General features: G+C 44.9%; 1 protein-coding gene across 1 annotated transcript; it reads left to right on the forward strand.

Annotated features, from left to right (window-relative positions):
• Positions 1 to 663: 663 nt before the first annotated feature.
• F10 (coagulation factor X) lies at positions 664 to 13,134 on the forward strand. Its single transcript, XM_037375794.1, has 8 exons — positions 664 to 927; positions 3,285 to 3,445; positions 4,925 to 4,949; positions 7,516 to 7,629; positions 8,866 to 9,006; positions 9,789 to 10,024; positions 10,855 to 10,972; positions 11,756 to 13,134. The coding sequence occupies exons 1-8, from the start codon at positions 858 to 860 to the stop codon at positions 12,304 to 12,306; spliced, it is 1,416 nt and encodes a 471-aa protein (XP_037231691.1). The 5' UTR covers positions 664 to 857; the 3' UTR covers positions 12,307 to 13,134.
• The last annotated feature ends 9,406 nt before the right edge of the window (positions 13,135 to 22,540 follow it).

Genomic DNA, 22,540 nt, shown 5'->3' on the forward strand with positions numbered 1-22,540 from the left:
ACTGAGATGGGGCACTCTGCGTTGCAAGACCATACCTCCAGACTCCCTCCAGCTATGACAGTTTTGGGGTTTCCACACCCCATACGATGTTTTTTTCTCTGTAACCTTCCAGCGTAACCATGGACATTTATGAAGAAATCATTGTCTTGCAGAAAAAGGGTAAAAAGCTGAAAGAAACCCTGGCTGCACTGACTTTTTCAAAACAAAGCTGGGGTTTAGGTACATTTTTAATACAGCAGCCTGTTTACACAAGCCAAGGGGACGACGGGGACCCGACGGCAGGCTCTGGAGGCACCAAAGACGTGGCCCCCACAGCACACGGACACCGCACCGGGCGCAGCCGGAGGAAGCCCCCCATAAAAAGGGGGAGATGGAGGCCAGCTCCTGGCAAGCGCCAGGCCCAGGTCACCGGGCCCCGGGCACGGCAAGCGCGGAGCCGGCGGGTGAGGTGCCGGGATGGCGGCAAGGCGGCGGGCGGCGCCGGGGGGCAGCGCGGCCGGGCCCCTCACCTGCCGCCGGGCCGGGGCCAGCGCTGCCTTCTGCGAGTGGCGGTTCGCTTCCCCTCCCGCGCAAATGAAAGGTGCAATTAAACACGCCGGCTTCCTCGGGTTTAAAAAAATAAAAAAATAAAGAAGGGCCTCATCATCAGGCCGCCCCCCCGGCTGAGAAATCCCGCGGCGGCTTGCCCCCTTCCCCGGCGCTTCCGCTATTTCTGGGCAGGGTGAAGCAACACCGCCGCAGTCTCTCCCCGCTCCGGGGGGTGAAGGCTTCGGCTCCCGTCCCGGTCCGTCCGTCCCGTCCCGCCGGGTGGCGGCGAGTTCCCCAGGGCAGGCAGCAGCGGGGGGCTCCGCGCCACCATGGCCGGCCGCCTGCTGCTCCTCCTGCTCGGCGCGGCGCTGGCGGGCGAGCTCCGGGCTGAAGGAGGCGGTAAGGCGGCGCCTTGTTTATTTTTTTTGGGGGGGGGCCGGGGTCCCCCTCCTGACAGCCTGTAGGGGGGCTGCCGGGGGAACGCGGGAGGAGGTGGCCGGTCGCCGCTGCGGGCCGGGGGCTCGCACCCCGCGGCGCTGAGGGGGAGCCCTGCGGCCCCGCCGGCCGGGGGCTGCGCGGGGGGCTGCGGCCGGCGGGAAGCGTCGGGGGCCGGGGAGGGCACCCCACGGCTCGGCTTCCCCGCGGGCTCGGTTTGCGAAGCGGCCGAAGGGCTCGTCTGCACCTGTGCAGCCCCCCCGCATGCCGCCGAAAGACGGGACAGCTCCGCCTCAGGGGCAGGGAGCTGCCATGGGACCCCTCCGGGTGCCTGAGCCCCCGGGGTGCCGCGTCCCGCAGGGCTTTCCCGGGCTGCTGCGCCTTCCCCTTTCCCCCCACCCCCCCTCACCCCACAGAATGGATGGCGGGCACTCCCCACGGGAGGACGGCCGCCCTCGCAGGCTGAGGTGCTCACGGCCAAGGCTCGGTGGGGTGCGCTTGGCCGTGGAGGGGCTGGAGCACAGCCGGGAGCCCATCCGGCCAGCCGCCCTGTTTGTGCCGCTAGGGTCAACACCAAAGTCCAAAGCAGGATCAGCAAGTGGCTTTTCAAAAGTCGTTAACTCTTCCTTCAGCGGGTCAGCCCGCTCAGGCTTTAACATGAGGTCTTCCACACGTTTCTGGAACGTCCTACTTCAGCTGCCCAACACCTGTTGGTCCTTGATGCCTCTGAAGAAGGAAGCGTGATGGAAGGCTTGGGAAGGAGAACAACCAGCCTCAGAAGACTGGTCAGCTGGTTCAAGGTTATGAAAACATCCGCTTACGCGGGTGATGTGGAGGCAAAGGAATATAGAGGCGATAACCCCACCGGCTGCGTCCTGTCACTTTCCTGCCACCGCAGAGAGGGATTTAAGGGCAAATAAGATAATGGGTGAATGAACTAACAGTTGCTGAGCTACAAGTTACACGCACTTTCTGCAAGCCTTGGTGTGAGAAGCCTTTTCAGAATAAGTGGGGCTTCAAATTACGCATGGGCTCTATGGGATTGCTTGACATAAATATCACAAGCAGAATTTGGCTCCCTATGGCTGATCCACCAATTTCAGTGAAAGCAGAGTAAGTCCTCTCTGTGTTCGCTTAGAGGATATTAGGGTATGTGATTACTGTCAGCAACTTTATTTATTGCTGAATTGAGCTGCACGAAGAGCACTGCAGCGGTACATGCGAGCTGCCCACTGAGCGTATGCTGTTGGCCTTGAAGTCCCACTTGCAGCACTGTCTTCCACACTCCACTCCGTGATCGGAAAGTATTTTTTCTCTTTAAATTCCAGATGTTTAGAACATAATTAAATGCCAGCTTCCAAACTCTGCAACCTTTCCCAGAATATGGGCTTTTTACAGGGTAATTGGCAATTTATTAAATCCAGTGTTGTTTCCGTTTTTTCTGTCTGGTAATGTGTGCAGAAGTTACTGAAGGGTAACGATATTGTTCACACAGCCAAGTGTCTGAGCTGAGTTTAATGCCTCTGATCCTTCATTTTAAATCAACAGCTACCTGCATCTTGAACTTGAAGGCAGCAGGTCTTAGGCTTCTGTGACACCAGGCTTTTAAAACATAAACCAAACCAAGAAACTGACCTCAGACTGTACTTCCTTGCTAAACTGACGTTCATTTACTTCTGCTCTTCGTTAAATCTTAGATAGCAGCTGCCTTGGCTCTACCCGTACACATACTAATAAAGCAGAAACATTTCTACAGGTAATTGGGAGGTGGTATTAAGAGGGAAGGAAGACCCCAGGAGAACACAGTGGGATTTGGGGAGGTGAAGGGCAGAAGAACTCAAACATGGGCTTTTGTCATCTGTCAGTAGATACATTACTACATCTTGAGTTTATGTGGCATTTAGTTTGTGCACCACAAGCCCCTGGAGCGGGTGGTGGTACTGCCTGGTGGTCAGCTTTAAAACCAAATCAAGGAACGCAGTTTCCCTGGCATTCGGGGCAAGTCGTTCTGTTTAAGACTGAAGTCTTGAGCAGGAGCAATGGAAATATAAGCCCTCAGCAGCAAGCTGCATGTTCTGATTTTCAAGACTAAAAAAGGTAGGAGAGAATTTTGGAGGCCTACAGCTTGTCCCGGAGCTGCTGATTCTCAGAGAAAGACTGCTCTGAGAGATCCTGAGATGTATCAGTCTGCGTGAGGACTAACCTCACAGGTAATGTGGTGTGTGGGTAGAGTGGTGAAAGGGTCTGGTTTGGTTTATTTCTACTTCATTTATTTCTAATGACTCTTTACCACCACCTGTATCATTTTCTTTATTGTCTAGTATTCATCAAGAAAGAAAATGCTGACAAGTTCTTGGAAAGAACAAAACGTGCTAACTCTTTTTTGGAGGAAATGAAGAAAGGGAATATTGAAAGAGAATGTAATGAGGAGCGCTGCTCAAAAGAAGAAGCAAGAGAAGCCTTTGAAGACCAGGAGAAAACTGTAAGGATGAACTAATATGAAACATCTGTCTATGTATTTCGTGTTTATAAACTAGCATTAAGGTCTTTTGAGCCGAGTGTTAAATCTCACAAATTGCTCCCAATCACTTAACACAAAGAACAGTGGTTTTAACAGTGGTTGGAATTGCTAAGGTGTGAACGTATGGTAGCAGTCTTAATTTAGTTCTTGCAAGGCCAGCCCATATTAAAGCCTCCATTCTTTTACCTATTCTGATCTGTTTAATTGCCATTGTGAGGTATTTGACCTTTAAATGCTTTGGTACTACTCATGTTGGAAACATGTTTACCCTGTTTGGGTGGTGTGGCGGAGTGTCATGACTATGGTCAAGAGTTCTTTGGTGGAGAGTCCATGGGAAGGTTGAGAAGGCAAATGCTGATGTGGAACTTCATGGGAGAGTGTTTCCAAACTTATCTCGAGCAGCTTTGCAGTGCTTATTTTGTGGCTCTCTTTTTCAGTATCTGAACTGACAGAATGTATACTCTGGACAGTTCTTACATGCCTTAATGTTAAATTGCCCACGCAGAATTAAGATTGTACATGTGGCTCTTGTGTCACCTGCCCTACCCTGATGGCTGTGTGACTTCAGACAGAAATGCAATCTATTCCCAAACTCAAGGAAGGGTTAAAGAGATAAGTCAGCTATGGGGACTGGGGTCAGTAGAAAAGGTGATACTTGAAAACTTGAAGTGACTCAGTGGTGGAGAGGAGTTGGGACCATGGGCTGTAGCTATGTGGCTGTGAAGAACAGCCCTGAAACTGGAGTTAAGGCCAGATCCATCTCACTTTAGCGTTACTTGATGGCCAAAGTGTTCTTGGAGTGGCCCTGAGATGACCTGGGTGGGGAGTCATGGGTGCATCGCCAGGGTACTTCAGAGCATAAAGGTTGGCTGGTGTACAGCAGAACCAGCACCGCCTGTTCTGCTTGGTGACCAGCTGTCACTGAAAAGGACTGTCTCGGACACATGGCATACCTGCAGTCCTCAGTGCAGAGGGAAAGAACACAAATCAGACAAAATATTTTTAAATCTCAGGGTTTCTGAGGTCCTGGTTGATGGGACTTTAGGGGAGGATGGAGACTGAGAATTTGGCATTACAGGAATGTAAGTAAATTCAGTCAGAACTGATGGAAAGATACAGTTGCGCAAGAAATCGAGTGCCTTGTGCTGACTGAATCACATGGGGAGATCTCTAAGGAGTTTTACATATTTCTGAAAAATGCATGAGACTTGTTTTTGTAGAGCTGGGCCCTATAGAGGGATCACATGGTTTTAATTTATTGAATGATAATACCAGGCTGCAAGGCACTTTATGTGCCTGTAACTTAAATATTTGTTTTAACAGTTGTTAGCTGCAAGTACCCTCTGTATGAAAGCTCTAATATTTTTCTGAAGAATTCAGTAATTCTCATCTAATTTTTTCTGTCTCCATTTATTCCCCTTTTACCACACCTACCTGTAGGAGGAATTCTGGAACACCTATGTAGGTAAGAAACACTCTGCCTTTATTTAGAGAATTAAGCTTCCTTATTGCAAGGTTAAAAAGGATGCACCTCTTAAATAACCGCTTCCTGCTCCCTTGCTTCCTCTCTTTTCACTGTGGGACACCCTCACTTTGTGTTTCCTCTGAAAAAGGAATCTGATTTACTGCCATGCTGTTGCTTGAACTCGGTCACTCCATTTGAAGGCAAGGTTCAACTGCCTCCAATTGCTGGGGTGATCTTTGTCCTTTCAAAAAAAAGAATAGTGGCCCTTTGCGCGCAAAAGACAGTGAGAAGCAGAAACTGGGCATGACTCTGATGGTCAGTTGTCCTCCAGAAGGGCAGCCCTGGATGGGGGAATTCAAGATGCAAAGAGTCATGGATGAGGGTGATGCTTAAATGCCGTAGCCAACACAAAGTTATTGAACTGTATCACACAGATGCTTGCCGGTTTTATGTCACCTGCCATGCCAGAGTGTTGTTGATTCCTGTATTATAGAGTTGCCAGGTCTGCGTTGTATTTATTAGGGCTCTAGTGTTTGTAATCACTGTGAAGGGACAGATTTTTAATGTTTTAGTGTTTGATAACATTTTCTCCTGAATGTACGTGTCCAGTTTGCGCATTAGGAGGAGTACCTCAAAAACACTGGCAAAAGACAGCACAGCTTTGTATTTTGGAGCCTGCAGTAAATTGAAGACAGTTGCCACAAAGGAGATGCAGTTTCACAATCTTCTAAGCAGGGGATGCACTCTGCAGCCTACAGGCTGAAATTTCAAGCAAAGCCTGCATCCGTGTTACAATGAACAGGAGTGGAAATTTTCAAACCATTTTCTTCTGAGAATACACGCGGCAGAACATCAGTGCCAGCGCTCTTAGCAGAAATGCCAATTCCATATGTTTTAAACCACAGTTCATGAATGCTTTGTTGGTGTTCAGAAGTGTTGAAAACCACAGACACCCTCAGCCAAGTTACTAGAACAATTCATTCTTGCTTCCTTTTTTAGTAGGGGATTCTGCAATGCTTTTATGCAATATTGATGTAAAACCCATTACCACAGTGGCAACTACAGTGTAGGGAAAAACTAAAGAAGTACAGTTTCTAACAGTAGGGTGGTGCTTAGCTAAAACCACTACAGAATGGAGTGCTTTGGCACTGCAGAGGAGGCAGAAACCAGGAGCTGTGCTGTGGGCCTTGAGTCTGTCCTTTTGGTAAATAGTGGTCTTGCTTTTCCTCTGTTGAGGATGGACATCAGTCTTCAATGCCTCCATGGTGGACCACACAGACACAGCATTTGGAGTGCTGTTAGTTTTGGCCATGTGCAGGTACAGAAGTGATGTTGAGGTGTGGGAGTAGTACATAAACCCCAGCAGACATTCCCTGTGGCAGATAAAGCTGCAGCAGATACGGTCACTGAATCCTTAGGATGAGCGACTTCTTGCGTCTTGCCTCCTCTGTGGGTATTGCTGTTCTTTCAGCTGCTCCAGAGGCAGAACAGGTGGTAAAATGCAGAAATTTGAAGAGCATGTTATGTAAAGCAACGAATTACTGAGTGAGCATCACTTCTCCGGGTATCCTGCTTTTCTTATCAAACAGTGCAGAATTGCCCAGCAGGGTCATGTGATGGGGGAACACCTTTGTTACAGCAGATGACTAGCTGGGAGAGACATTGTGGCAGCAAACATCAATGCAGGAGTGAGATACCTTTGTGGGGGTGGGGGAAAGGGCTGCTGCATGGAACATGTCTCCAAACACAGTGCAGCCTCACAGTCCTACATGTAACTGAGTTTGTGAGGTACATGTGGCCGGGGCCCTGGAGTCAGGTCAGACAGTTTTGTCCCCATCACAGAAGGGAAGAAGGGCTCCAGAACTACCTTTCAGATGTGGGACATCCGAGGATAGATGTGAGAAGTGTGAGGTAAGAGCTACTTTTTTGAAACTCGAGCTCATACCTGAATGGATACAATGAGAAAATGTTGGTACTGTAAGCAGCACAAAACAGGAATTTGGCCTACACACATGAATTTAGCAGGGCTTAGTAAAGCTTTTTTGTTGTTGTTGTTGTGTCTATCTAATATACTGATGTCTGTTTATTTAAGTGAACAGCACTGCAGGCAAAAAACATGCACAAGGGATGAGGTGACCTTTAAAGAAATAAAAGTTGAGTTGTCATTATTATGCAGAAATTGTAGGGAAATGCAAGAGGCCAAAAGGTTGGTATCTTTAGGCAGTAGTTGCAACTTAGAATGTCCTGCCTGCTTTTACAGCCTTCACTGTAAATTATGTGTACTCTGACCATGATATATTACTTCCTACGGAAAAGGACTTGTGTACGCACTGTCATACAGTAGCCACCAAAACTAGATTGCAAAACTGAGGATGTGTATATGAATCATTGCTGGTTTGGAATGCTTGCATTTACGCTGTTTGTTCCATCTGGAACGTGGCAACTCACAGGACACATGTTTTAAAAGGAAGGATGAAAGATTGCTTATTAACACTAACACCCCTTCAGAGTTCGCTGGAAATGCTTACGCTCTTACAATGATTGTGGTTTTGGTTTGTTTTTGTAGATGGGAACCAGTGCAGCTCAAATCCTTGTCACTATGGTGGACATTGTAAAGATGGAATTGGTTCCTACACTTGCTCATGCTTGGATGGTTATCAAGGCAAGAACTGTGAATTTGGTAGGTTTCTTCTTTAGAGACCTGTGGCAATGACTTTCCCAGGGAGCTGAAACAGAGACTGTTAACTCTTTCTTAACCAGATTTATTTGCCGCTTGGAAAAATGTGTAGAATAGAATGGCTGTCTGTCACAGCACTCTCCAAACTATCAAGCTACAACAAGGTCCTTTGCCACCTCATACCAACACACTCTTCATGCCAGTCCCTCTGCTGTCTTCTCCTCTCACCTCATCCAGGACCCACCCTCTCTTCTCTTGCTTCTTCCCCAGCTGCTCTCTCTTCACTGGCTCTCAACCCCTTAACAGAACCAGCCACACCTGCACCTTATCTACATCAGCCAACCTGACACCCCTGAAGCCAGCCCACAGCTGTATATTATCAATGCTAATTAGCCCAGCTTCATTCCTTTACAGCAGTCAACAGTGAGTTGGAGGACAGTGCCAGAAACACTAAGACCTGGTGGCTCTACAGCTGGACAGTGTTAGTGAACTCTCTGAAGTTACACTTGCTCCAAAGAAAGCCCTCTTAATTATGGCGGCACCTCTTTGCATGAGCTTGAAGCCCCAAAACATGATGATAAAACTAAAAAGCATAGGATTCTTATAATTTATATCCAAGAGTCTTTATTCCATGCTCAGAAGTACAGCCTCCCTGCTCATCTCACAGCAGGAAGAACCAAAGAAAACAGATTTTTCAGTATGCAGAGATCTTTTCAGCTTTTCAAGGAATCATTTTATGCATATGAATCCTTCCTAAGCCTCACTTCTGTGGCATACAGCTACTACCCTAATGATGTCATTGGAGCATGTATTAGTAGCTCAGAAGTAAGAGTGGAGGGCGTGGAACTGAAGTTCAGGCACAAGACTGAGGGGAGTGATGAGGAGTTGAGTTTTTTAAGGCAGGAGGGAGGAAATGTGAGGATTTACCAATATCTGGACTTTTCTGCTAGTGTTTTATTAATTCTTCTGGTTATTCTGTCTCTGCTTTTTTAAGCTTACCATGACGTGGCCACTGGGCCCACGTGGACTTGGCCAGTATGTTTCATGCGGTGGATATGACTGCTTTGTAAGGCATAAGCTAATGTTAGCCACTCGTGTTGTAACTAAGATGTGCTTCAGGAGTTTTACAGATGGAGATACAGATCCTGTTTAACCACTGCAGTTCAATTTGGTGAACTTCAAGATCTTCTGTGAAGTCAGTGTTTATTTACAGTTTTTCTCCAAACATCTCCTTTATAGTCATACCAAAGTACTGCAAAATAAACAACGGTGACTGTGAGCAGTTCTGCAGCATCAAAAAAAGTACACGGAAGGATGTTCTGTGTTCCTGTGCAAAAGGGTATGTTCTAGCAGAGGATGGCAAACGCTGTGTTTCATCAGGTATGAAGCCATGTAATAAACTAATAGCAATTATGGTGAGACTTGTTTCACAGTTAAAGAATGTCTTTTGAACCATCAGTATTCTACATAATGTAGATGTAACACTGAGGCCCAACTGATTCATATTTCCAGAGCCTTCCATTTGTGAGGTGATGTGATGGACTTATCAAAATCTAGCTGATTTGGAACCCTTTGCAAGGTGCCTTTCACAGAATTACCATGTGTCATTTCTTTAAACACTTATGCACCATATAAAATAGCATCTTACAAAGATTTTTCTACTTCAGATTTCAGTTAACCTAGTAAAATAGTAACTGATTACATTAAATATGATTAATGCTATTTACATTTGTATACTTTTGTTTTATTTCAACAAACCTGTGGGAGGGATAAGTCAAGCATATATTCATGATGTGGGTTTTATATCCTTTATAACTAATAATAAATTGCTGTCATGAGCCACTTTGTTTCCTAATTAACATCGTTTTAGTAAGAGCAGATACATAAATATAGCAATGGAAACAATTGAAGATGATATTTTAAATACTTTGAGAACACTGTCCAGAGACTGAACCTATGGACAAGTTTTAGGACTACAAAATGGCTTTTGTTTTTCACACCACCTGGTCTTCCTCCATTGCTGCACCTGCCAAGGTTTTGCTAGTGTTTTGAAAATAGGACAGGTGTATCAACTGATTTATTGTGAGATGATGTTGTCAAGGAGTTTCCTCTTGTGCTGGTGTTTCTGTCTGTCTCTAACTTCAACACTCTTGCCTTTACAGTAAAATATCCTTGTGGAAAAGTTTTTGTGAAAAGAAAAAAAAGGTCGGTTATTTTACCAGCTGATAATAGCAATGCAACTAGTGATCAAGATGCAACAAGTTTGGAGGAGGACATTGTTACTACCACAGAAAGCCCAACCCTCGGTCCGGGCAATGAAACAAGTAGCAAGTCTCCCTATGTGATTACCAGGATAGTGGGTGGTGATGAGTGTCTGCTTGGTGAATGTCCATGGCAGGTAAATCTGGCATTTGTGCTCTGCATGTAAGCAGAATGTGTTTCTGAGGAAAAGCATGCAATTGTTCATTTAATCCAGTTGCCTTCTGAACATTACCCCTGTAGTACGTCACTTGTAGCTAGAGGTAGCTGAATTGCGTGAATATAGGCACTTAGATGTGCTGTTCTGCAAACTGCAGCCTTAAAATGTCAAAATGAAAGACTTTGTGCAATTTTAAATGGTGCTGCTTAACTTGTCACCAGAGAGGGCTTTTGAGTTATGCTGTCCTACCAGTGTCATTTTTGCAGGTTATATTCCAGTTCTCTCTGATAGCAGTTTTATTTAGGTATGTTTAGGTAAAATACTTGAGAGCATGTCAGATAAACCACCTGTACTTTGCAAATATGCTTTCATATCTAAGTTTTCCTCTTGAGTTTGTACCAGCCAAAATGAGTTCCTGTATTTGGGACACTAAGAGGGGGTCAAGCAGGAACAGAACTTGGGCAGTAATTCTTTGGGGTGGTAAGTCCAAGGGATGGGGTGATTTGGAGGCTGTGCTCTCCCTACTCAGTCAGTGTCTTGTTCCTAAAAGATATTACTAAGCACTGTAAGTGAGGTAACATGGAAGCCAAACATCTACTTCAGATAAACATAATTGAGACTCTGTAGCATTACATGCCAATCTGTACCATACGCGTGTGTGAATGCAATATTACGAGAGACCTGCAGGGCAGTACATGTTGCAGTAATAAGCATATATGTAGTGTGAAGAGAGATCAATTACCTGTTTATAGCTCACTGATGTTAAACTGCTGTTCTTAATTCTGCACTCACCTTTTTTTCTTTCACAGGCTGTTCTGTTAAACGAGGCAGGGGAAGAGTTTTGCGGCGGCACTATTTTGAATGAAAATTTCGTACTTACTGCAGCTCATTGCATGAACCAGTCTAAAGAAATCAAAGTTGTCGTTGGTAAGTGGTTATTTATTTTACTCCTGTGACATTTGGGCATGGGTTGCAGACTAATCCTCTGTGCTCTAAATCTCCTATGAGATGCGCTGTCCTTACTTTATTTATCATCGTTTATTACTTTTTCACTGTTGTTTTGCTTTGTCTAATTTCTTCGTTTTGTGGGAATCCTGCCTTGTAAAAACAGGGGCAGCTGATGTGAAAGGTGATAATGGTGCATCCCTTTCTTCTTTGCCAGCTAGTTGGATGTGATTAAGAACAAATGTTCTGGAAGTGTTGGCTAGCATTGTGTTCATCAGAGTAGTGTTTCTTCAGAAAGCTTATCATTCCTGGCACATCTGAAGCATACGGGTTTGTTCCTGCAGGAACACTCAGGAAAGCTGACACATTGAATAGAGGGAGAAGGAACAAACTCAAATTATGATTGCTTCAGTTCTGAGGCATGATACTAGATCAACACAACTTTGTATTTGCACTGTTTTAGTCTTGACCCAGACCAGTTTCTCTTCTCTGTATGAGCTTCAATCCAAAGTTGCATTAGTTCAGCTGAATCAGTTTATGCCTTTATGTAAACCGGTACAAAAATCTTTAGACAAAAGCTTGGGACTCAGAGTGATACAGGTGCTGCTAATAAATACTGCAATACATTTTTACAGTTTATTTGTATGATACAAAGATTTAGGCACAGTGTTAGGAATGGGTATACTACTCTCTTCCTTTATCAAGGTTGTTCTTATTTTCCTATACTACCACCACATTAATGACCCTTTTAATAATCTTGTGCAGGTGAAGTGGACAGAGAAAAGAAGGAGCAGTCTGAAACGATGCATACTGTGGACAAAATACTTGTTCATTCTAAATATGTAGCCGAGACTTACGATAATGACATAGCCTTAATAAAGCTGAAGGAACCTATAGTGTTTTCTGAGTACATTGTCGCAGCATGCCTCCCAGAAGCAGACTTTGCTAATGAAGTTCTGATGAACCAAAGATCTGGGATGGTTAGTGGCTTCGGGCGTGAATTTGAAGGTGGACGACTATCCAAAAAACTGAAAGTGCTTGAAGTCCCTTATGTTGATAGGAACACTTGCAAGCAATCCACTAACTTTGCGATAACAGAAAACATGTTCTGTGCTGGTTATGAAACAGAGCAAAAAGATGCTTGTCAAGGAGACAGTGGAGGCCCCCATGTAACCAGGTATAAGGATACTTATTTTGTTACTGGAATTGTTAGCTGGGGAGAAGGATGTGCAAAGAAAGGCAAATATGGTGTCTATACGAAACTGTCCAGGTTCTTACGCTGGGTAGGAACAGTCATGAGACACAATTTTGGGTAGGAACGGTCATGAGGCAAAATTTCTAGTGGTGTGGCTCTTGATCCTTCTGTTAGCTAACAGCATGCAGTTTCTGTAATGGAAACTTCATTCTGTTTTTTTAGCCCCATCTACTAAACTTGTTTTGAGAGCTGATTCTGTAAAGTTATGGTGCTGCTTCTTTTTGTTTAATTCCTGGCTTTAAAGCATGTATATGTGGACTGCTGGTATTGTTTTTAATTTGTACAATGAAGGGCTTTCCCCAAACAAAATGGCTGCTCAGTGGTGTCTTTTGTTTGCTTGTTTAGTTATTTTTGCATTGCTATTTTGGTTCCTGTCCACCCAAGTGCTTCCACCAGAGGCTCCTGAACATATTATGAACCTCCAATAATCATGATGAAAGGGGGAAGGACAGGACTTGAGTTAATCCTCGTACTGCAGCCAGCTGGCTCAGCAGGGAGTCATTACTAGAGCTGTTTAGATTCTACCTTTGGATGTATTTAGAAGATTAAGGGAGCAGGGAAGCTTTCTTGGTAGAAGCTGAGGCCTGAGTTAAGTATTCAACATGTGATGCTAAATAACCACGTTCTACAAAATTGACTGCTTAGGTCACAGCAGCTAATTAAAATTGTGTTGCTTTGTAGGGATTGTACTTCAGTTTGATTTGAACACTTCTGTTCTGCTTATCATAAGAAAAAAGTGCATGTTCATTGCTTTCTGTATCATGTTCTGGATTGTGTATGTCTGAGGATTGGAAAGCTCCCTGCATGTGTATTGTTCTTGGGTGTTTCTGTAAGGTGCAATATGGATGTACACCAGCATTTGAAATAAAACATTCTTTCTTTTTTGTTCTTTTATTTTATTTATTCTCTCCAGTTAACTTACAAATACATGAAGACAAAATCTCATCTGAGATTGATGTCCCTAAACAAATAGGTGTGACACATATCACTTGCCTTATGTCAAGGCTGAGGAGGAGGTAGAGAATGCAGGGGGATAATTAAAAGACTTTCACTGGCCTAGAGGTTCATAAATGACAAGTTAGATGCCAAGATACTAAGTTTTCCTGGAAAGAGGCAAACTCAACCAGTGATTTCCCACACGTAGTCTGTTCGGGTACTATGATCTGATCTGTGCTGTAAGGTTTCCAGGCAGAAGCTCCACTTTCCGGTGGGTTTTTGACTGGAGTAGTGTTCCTCCACATATTCTTCTTCAAACCTTCTCTGCTCCAGTCCTAGTTTTAGTAACCATGGGAAAAATTCAATGGAAGGGACAGGTGAAAATGATCTGGTCCAACTCCATGCTCAAAGCAGGGCTAACATCAAAGTTAAAGCAGGTTGTGCATGGTTTGGGCCAGTCAAGTTTTGAAAAACTTCAGAGGCAGGGATTTTGTTACCCTCTGGGCAACCTTTTCCTGTGCTTTAGCACTCTCATGGTTAAAATTTCTCGTGTCCAATTGGAATTTTCTGTGTTGCAGCCTCTGGCTGCTGCCTCATCTTCTTTCTGTGTGCACCTCTGGGAAGTGGTTGGCCCTGTCTTCACTGTAATTCCCTGTTTAGGCAGTGAAATACTGCAGTTAGATCCCCCGGCTCTGCCTGACTGAACAAACCCAGGCCCCTCAGCCTGTTACTGTACATCATGTGCTCCAGCCCCCTGACCATCCTGATGGCCTTTTCATAGCTTCTCCAGTCTGTTATGCTCCCCCGTTGTCTGAGGTACACTGAACTTCACCAGACACCTGCTACTTATCTCTTGGTGTTCAAGCTGGTACTGGCTAGTTTTGTATAGCAGGTACTGGGGGCAAACCAGGCTGACAAACTAGAAATACTGCTCTGCCCTGCAGCAAGGTATTGCACTGCAGCAAGTCAGCAGTAGTTGTGTGTGGCACATGAAGGCACGGACTCCAGTTCTGGTGCAACCAGAGACACTTTATTGTGCAGAGAAGGTCATATTTGTATCTCTGAGGCTGGATACAAATTCCAGCTGTGTATATCAGCCCTGCCAGGCTCAGGGCAGAAACCATTCATGCAGTTACATAGCTATATATCGCTACAAGCATGCAGACATCTTTTGGCTAGATAACCATGTTTATCTTTCTTGCTTTCCTCCACAATACCCAGTTGTTCTCTTATCTCCTGTCAGATCAGACATTCTCCATCCTCCTCTTCCACAGTTGTGGACAGTAAGGACCATAGGTCAGTTACCCCAGCTTGATGGTCTCCACCTGTATAAACCCTCAGCGGGCTTACTTCAGCGTTAGCTCAGCAATGTTTGTTCCCTGAGTTCATCTGTCCACTGGTTTCCTGGTCAAATTAGCCTGCCTGGTGCTCTACCAGGCTGAAACATCACCCTTCAAAGGGACAACCTCAGGCCTAGGTGCTACCCAAATCCTATTCACTTACTCGTGCTAAGGGCACTCTTCTGCTTCGGTGAAGCTTGAGGACTGAAGTGGAACTCTGACTGGACTATGATAAGATGCTGAGGGGGGGACCTCCTTCTGGTAATGGTGGCAGTAGCTGGGTTTTACTAGCTGGTGTGTGTGTATACATATATATATATGTTCTTGTCCAAGCAAGTAGTGCCTTGAGAGCAGGCACAGAGCTGGTTTAACAAAAAGCATGCAGGAGGGTGGTGAAAGTCCATGTTTGTGTGCAACATGACTGTGCTTAGAAGAGATGTGTCATTATTCTGCAGAGTATGAAAGACTGTCTTTGGGCTTCACAGTCAGAGTTTATCTTTTACAAACAAAACTGATTCCTAGAGAGCCTTTCACCCTGTGCCGTAGTGCCTATGGTGCCCAAGGCTCAAGGACTTCATACCCATTCCTTGTTCTGTTAGCAGTGTCTTTGCCATGCTGAGAGGACTTGAGTGAAACGCTTGCATTTTGGCCTCCTGCTGAAGCCCATAACCAAGTCTAGAGCCTGAAGAAAAGAAAGAATTAAAGCACACTTTTTTACGTAGACTAATTATTTGAGGGTAAATTCATGTAGCAAAATTTGAACAGATTTTATAATCCAGGAAAGAGTTATTGCACACAGCTGCAGAGTAAACCGGTGCTCCTCACAGCAATACCAGAACTCCTCACGGCAAGCAAACACTTCTGGTTTAAGGCAAGAGCTGGTGTTTACCAAGGGTGGTGGAAGGAGATGCTCTAAGTTACCCTCTAGTGCTGAGGCTTCCTCAGCCTTCAAGGAAAAGCCAGTCCTGAGAAGAAAGGAAGGATGGTAAGTAAAAGAGTGCAATCACTATGAGCCTTTCAGAAGGACTGATAGGAAGAATAAAAAAAATAGGTAAGACATTGATCAGGCTTAGTCCAAGATGATGTATCTGAGCAAGAGACTTTTGTGCATGAGGCACTGGGCTTTGAAAAAATGAGGCTTCTTTAGACTAAAATAGAGACAGCCTGAGGAGAAACATAGTGATAGCCTTCTTGTGTGCAATATGTAGGGACTAATCAGATCTTCATGTCTGTGGTGAAGACAAAAAGACATAGCACATCTCAATTGCAGTGAGAAAGTTTCAGGCAGATCCCAGGGAAAACGTTTGAATGCTGTGACTAGAAAAGCCCTCTAACAGACTTTGTGTGGAGGGCAGGGGATCTCCAGTGTTGGTAGCCTTTCAGAGCAGGAGAGGTAAGTAGCTGTCAGGCCTGTGACGTGAGGGGGGCTGCCCTAGGGAACACATGTGGACAAGCTGGCCTTCGTTATGGCAGCCTACAGCGTGGCAGGAAAACACACTTTTGCAGACACAGTGTCCAACTGGAAGCAATTCCCCAGAAGGCTCCTTCTCTGGAGCCTTGGCCAACTTGCCAAGAATAACAGAGGCAAATCTGATCCCTTGTTGGCTCAGTAAGCTGGGCTGGGTGATCCTGGAGGTCATGCCAGCCCCTGTTTTCTGTTTCCAGGTGAGCAACACAGGCAAAGGGTCACTGTTACGATCATGCATTTGTGACCCGCGCTAGCACAGTAATAACAGGCGAGGTTCTCCTTCCTCTTTACTGCTCCGTGACACAGGTGACTCACCTGACAGGACTGTCTTCTGTAGACAGGGCCCCAGACCACAAGGCCCTGTCAACAGCTGTCCCCATGGAGTGGGGTAAGCCAAAAAAAAAACCAACAAAGCCTCCATCCAGAATAAGGTGGAAAATGAAGAATTTGTGAAAGTGTGGTCTGGCCTGGTGCTTCCAACAGAGACTGGGTTCTGTGTGTCCCAGAGGTCCCATCCAGCCTGATGCATCTGTACAGGACACCTGCTTCGCGGCTCCACTGGATTCAAAGGCTTCACCTATGAGCATGACAGTCAGTTTCACCCTACCTAAAGCACTTCAAACTACGGTGGTTTGAAATAAAAGTGACCAAAACCTTGCACAATACCTTATTGGCTTAACCCCGAAAAAAGCCTGATTTGCTCCATGCTTTTTTTGCTTCCAAAAACACTACCAGAGCTGGGAGGCAACAACTTTGTAATGCACTTACTGAGCTCTGCAGATCTGGTGCTCTGAGCTACTCCTCACTTCTGAGACGCTTTCCTGCTTCTGCCCAGCTTGTGGGAGGCACAAAGCTCTGGCTCTGGTTGTTCTGCTTTCCTTGGGGCATGGGCAACAGCCAGATCACTTATTCTAACTCCTTGCTTCCTGGCTAGCAAAGCTTTTTTAGGGAGGTTTCATCCATATTTCCTGAAGACTTAAAGCCACCCACAGCAGACAGGGAGAAAGAGAACAGCCATAGACCATGGTGCTGCAGGGGGAATCACCAAGTGGCAGCCTGGTATCTGAAGTTCTGGTAGCATGGCCAAGTTTAACCATGCAACTACGTGTTATTCTACTGAGGCAGAACCTGCCCTGGTTTATGGACCCCACTCTTCCTGGGAAGTCTGAAATACACAGGTGTCACAGCTGCGATGGAAAACCATGATGCCCATGCAGGAGAGAGGGGCTTTGCCAGCATAAGGTGGCTGCAAGCTAACAGGGTGGCATTGTTGCAGCACAGTGGCTTTTTCCTGGTTTAACATTGTACCGTGCTGACATTGAGCCCAGGCTTTGCTCTTAGAGGGTTTTTTTTTCATGAGTTGACAACCTTTGTACTGTAGTGTTTCTCATACACCAGCTGCCCCAGAGCCCTGCAGAGAAACTGGTGGGAGATGCACAGTGAGGAAGATGGCAATGCCAGGCCATCACAGGACAATGTGGCTTCTTCCTGTTGTCCTCCTTTTCCTTCGGATGGTGCAGACAGGTATAGCCTTTGCTTTAATTTGGCTTTCTGCTTCTTTGCCTAAATTGCACAGGTAATTATTTGCCATTATTTGTGCTTTGTGGACCGAGGTGACATTAGTAGCTTTGTTTTCTCACCTCCATTGCTCCTGTTGTTCTGCTGCAGTGCAGTGACATCCAGGGCTGAGTCACCAGAGGAATACCGTTTTGGACTGAAGCAATTGTGTCAGTGTAAAATATGATGTTAATATGTCAGTATGCGGGGTTTTCAAACTGACAGCACAAATGATGTGCTATTCTTCATGTCCTCAAGAGATGTGATAATTAAATAAGCCTTACTATCCATTCGTAAGATATTGGGTGACAAAATGAACCCCACAAGGTTTAACAGTGCAGAGGGAATGAGAACCCTACACCATCATTCACTGTGCTTGTGTAAGTCCCAACACAAACATCACATCTCCTCTTGAGGAAACATCCCACCTGTCTTTCAGGTCAGACCCTGAGATGCTTCTCTACATGGTAAGCACGTGAATCATATTGCAGACATGAGGCATGCCTTGCTATTTAATTTTTCTGTAAAAGTCATTTGGTGGTTACAGAGGGCTGGTTGAAGGCAACTGAACAAACACCTGAGTCATCCACATTACAAAGGCCATGAGTTAGGAGATTTTGACATTCCAGAGATGAGGTCGGAAAGGTACTTAGTGGGACACAGGGTGCCCTGAGAGTCTTCAGGATGTTTCAAGGAAAATTTTCCCATATAAACATGTAGAAAGCAATTTTGAGTGCACTTGTCTACATTTGATTTTCATCAACAGACTAGAAGTGTCTGACAATACAAAGATGGAAGAAGAATTTAATAAAAGTAACTGTAAATTGACAGAGCTCATGAAGGAAGTAAGAAAAATATCAGGAGAATAAAATTAATTGAACTTTTAAAAGAGAGAAAGATCAGGCTACTTATTAAAAAAACCACAAAACCCCAAAGTGTTTAAGGCACATGTCCAAACTATCCCAAGGTCAAGAAAGGACAGGAAGTTTGATTAAAATCGGGATCTCCTTCATGACCTGACCTCCAGAAGGAAGTACAGAAAAATATAGTTCTGTATAAAAGAATTGCAAACATCCTGGCATAAAACCAGAAAAACTAAGGAGTAAATACAAGATAAATATGATGTGAAAATCAAGAGCTGATGTAAGTATATCGACACTGGAAGAGAGACAAAGAATGTTAGTCTGCTTACAATGGAGAAGAAAATCTTTATTCCTTAAGGTACCAGATTACTTGTGTCCAACAAGGAGGAAGGAAACTGCCAAGCTGCACTAGTCAGGAACAAATCACATCAGTCTCCTCCAAAGACAGGATAACGGGCTGGGTGGCTGCAAAAGATGCAGTACATGTCAAGTCTCTCCATTAAGGGAGGCTTCTAGCATCGTTTTATTTAACACTTTTGTTGCAACAGAAACACTGGTCTGGGTGAAACTACTGTAAGTTTGGTGCACATCTGGTTGAGAAACCGTGCTAACTGATTGAAAGATTACATGGAGGGCAGGGCTTTACACAGGTGAGCCTGAGAACCTCTGATACTTGGTATTTTCCACAGTGACATGCAAGACGGAAGAGAGTGTTTACTCACTGCATTTGTAGCTTATTCCAGACTGAAAGGACTACCGTAGGTCGAGATGAGAGTTCAAGACAATCTTGTATAACTGGAACAGTGGTCCAACATAAACAGGAGGCAATTCAGTAAACACAAACCCAAAATTTTACGCTTGATCCTACAACACACAACCAAGGAAATTTGTAAAGTGTGTAGTAAAAGCAAGAAGTCTTCTCCATTTTCATGAGGATGAACAGCTAGAACAAGAAGTAATGGGATCTCATCACTCTGAGGGACACTCAGGTTAGCTATTAGGAAACACTTTTTAGACATTATAAGGCTAGTTAAGGAGCGGACTAAGCTGCGTGGGTGAGCTGTGGAATCCCATGCTGAATCTGTAGGAACAGGTTAGACAGCCTCTGTTAGGACCAGTTTACCTCTCCTTGCTCTCACACTGTTAGCACCTGGAAAAGCTCTCTCATTCTGCCAATGATCTTGCAGTGCCAGGGACTGGGCTAAGTTGAGTACTGTAAGCCGTATACAGATGGAAAAGGAATATTGCAAAGGCCTACGAAGAAACCAATACTTTGTTTATTACTGATACTTCAGTTGTTGCTAATTCTAGCCTTCTACCCACACCTATGTTCATCTTTGCCTTGGTATGATGGCTGTTCTGGTGAGCACAGCTTACCCTTTGCTTTGCCCTCAAAGAGCTGCCAGTTATAGCTGGGAAACAGAGCATAAGATGTACAATAGTAGTGTACAACTGTTGTTATTACTAAGGCCTTCAGCAGGAATTGCACAGAATTTCCCAAAATGGTGGGGCATTTGACTAATGTTTGCAAGCAAGGTTTTATGAGCTGCTTGTGCTTTTATGAAATGACCATGAATTTGTAAGCTGCCTATACATTTGGCTCCTTTGCAGTCATACCAAGTGCATGCTAGGTCAACATTGGGGACTGCGAGCAGTTCTGCAAAAGTGAAGGTGAAGGAGCTGCGTGTTCCTGTGCTGCTGGCTATGCCCTGGGCAATGAGAACAAAACCTGCATTCCTGTAGGTATGAAGCCAAACTTTTAAGTTCGTTCTATGGGACGCATCTTCACCACGTTTTGGAAGTGCTGGTGTGTTGCAGTGCTGTTGTAGCGTAAAGAATAATGCTAATTGTTCACGCCTTTCACACGGCTTGCTCAAGGTGTTGCTGACAAATTTAACAAGATCTTAGCTAAAGGTCATAATTTAAGTAACATCAAATTGTGCAACTGTGAGTGATGTGTAGTAGCAAAAATAGCTTACGGAAGTGTTCTGGGCAAGTGGGTGCATTCTCGGAGCAGACAGCAAAGCCCACATCCCAGCAGGTATGAAAACATGAGAAACTGATGATTACAACAGAGCTCAGATTCCTCTTCTCCCACAGACTGAAACAGGCCTTTCATGCTTCAGGAGAGTTTGTTAGAAAGGAACAGGTTAGATTTATCAATTTTCAAGGCCTCTGGGGTGTGCTGAACTACAGATCCAAACAAGTAGGAACCCAAGAAACACCTCCCTTTTTACAATACACAGTTCGCAAGGACTCACTGTGATTTCAGTGGTCGTGTGATTGCAGTTATGTCTCTCTTGTTTCCCTTCAAATATCACCTGTCCCATTTAAAAGGAATACAACCTGCCTTTCTATTTTCTTCTAAAAGCAGGTTTTCTGCAGTCAACATGTCAACATAAATACATGAATAACTACTGACATTGAATTTAAATCCATCAGTTTTGCCTGCATCCAGAGTGAACAGTAACAATTATTCTGCCTATTCTTCTGTCTGTATGCTGATATTTGTTATAATGCTTTTTGTAGTTTTATACCAAATTGCTGTCATGAGCTTGTAATTCCCAATGTAGAATACTTTGTTCTGCTTCCCAGTTACAAAAGATTTAATAACAGCAGGTACACAAAAATAATTATGGCAATAATGTAAGATGTTTAATTTTTTAATACTTTGAAAATCCTGTAACCATTTTCCCACTTGCTCAAAATGGCCAAGTTTTAGAAGTGGAAAATTATTTTCATTTTTCAACCATTCTGGTCATTTTGCATTTGCAAGGGTTTTTTTAGTGTCTTGAAAAATCTAGCAGAGTCAACCCTGGTTAAGGACACCTGCATACCTGATTCAATTGCAAAAGGCTGTTGTCAAGGAGTCTGCCTTGAACTGTTAAGTTTTCTGTTGTTTTCATGAAGAGTTGATTCCCTGAAAGTGACCTGCTTCTCTGCAAACCATTTTCCTCCACTGTAGGTACCTATCTGTAACTCTAAAGACTGCTTTTGACTGCAAAACCCATGTTCCACCAGGTTGAAATAATTTCTTATGATGAGCAGGATGAGATGCACTGGAAACTGGATTTACTTTCCTGACCATGAAACTGTCCCTTATACCAAGGGCTCTATCAGACAAGGTCTCTTGAATGGCACTTTGGTGACAGAAATTTTTTTCAGCAGCAACTGTCTGTCCTTCTGCTGGAGGTTGCTGTCCCTTGCGTGTCACATGCCTTGGTGCCTCAGGGACAGCACAGTCTTCCATCTACGTGGGGGATGACCGTGGTCTCCACATCCTATATATTGGCTTAAATCAGCAAGAAAGGTAGCTCTGAGCTAAAGTGAAGGCTGGTAACAGCAGCTCAGCCTTCACCTCTCTTTGCTCAGTTTTATGGACAGGCCCACCTTGCTTTCAGCATGTGATACATGCCTCAAAGTCCCACTACCATCCAGACACCAAGTCTTAGTGTTTTGGGTTTGCCTTTGCAGTCAAGTATCCGTGTGGTAAGCTTCAGAGAAACCATGAAGCCAGTCGAGAGAAAGTCACAGGAACCACAGCAAGTCCAGGTGCTCATCCTGGCAATGAGGAAACCACCGAGGCCCCAAGCAGCCATCCAGAGGTCACCAGGGAGGCTGGCAGTTTACCCAGTGCATCCCCGTAGCAGCAAAGAGCCCTTGTCCTCAGATGTTCTACACCTGACACTGCTCACCAGGACTGCAGCCATTTATTCCACATCCTGCTCATCCCCACTTGCCAAGGGGACCTAGCCTGATTTGGGTGTCAACATTTTGGGTGGTTGTTCCACTCTCCTGAGTACTGTGTTTCTGTACGGGTCTCCTACCGTGAACGATGTTGTGCCTCCATTTCAGCACCAAGCAGGTGCTGTGAGGGGGCGGCTAGGAAAAGTAGGGTTGCAGATACAGGGGACAGAGCTGGGTGAGCCGCAGGGCTCCTTCCCTGCCAGCCACCCTGTTCTTTGGGTTGCAGCATGGTGGTATCAGAAGAATAGCCTGAGTTCCTGTTGTGACCAAGAGCAAAGTGAAACAAAAAAAAAACGAAGCAGGAGCAGTGCTATTACAATATTAGCTAAATTTTGTTTAAAAAATAGCAACCAAAACCTGTTGATAAAATAACTGAATGCACAA

This window comes from Falco rusticolus, chromosome 2, assembly GCF_015220075.1.
Source record: "Falco rusticolus isolate bFalRus1 chromosome 2, bFalRus1.pri, whole genome shotgun sequence".
Lineage (NCBI taxonomy): Eukaryota > Metazoa > Chordata > Aves > Falconiformes > Falconidae > Falco > Falco rusticolus.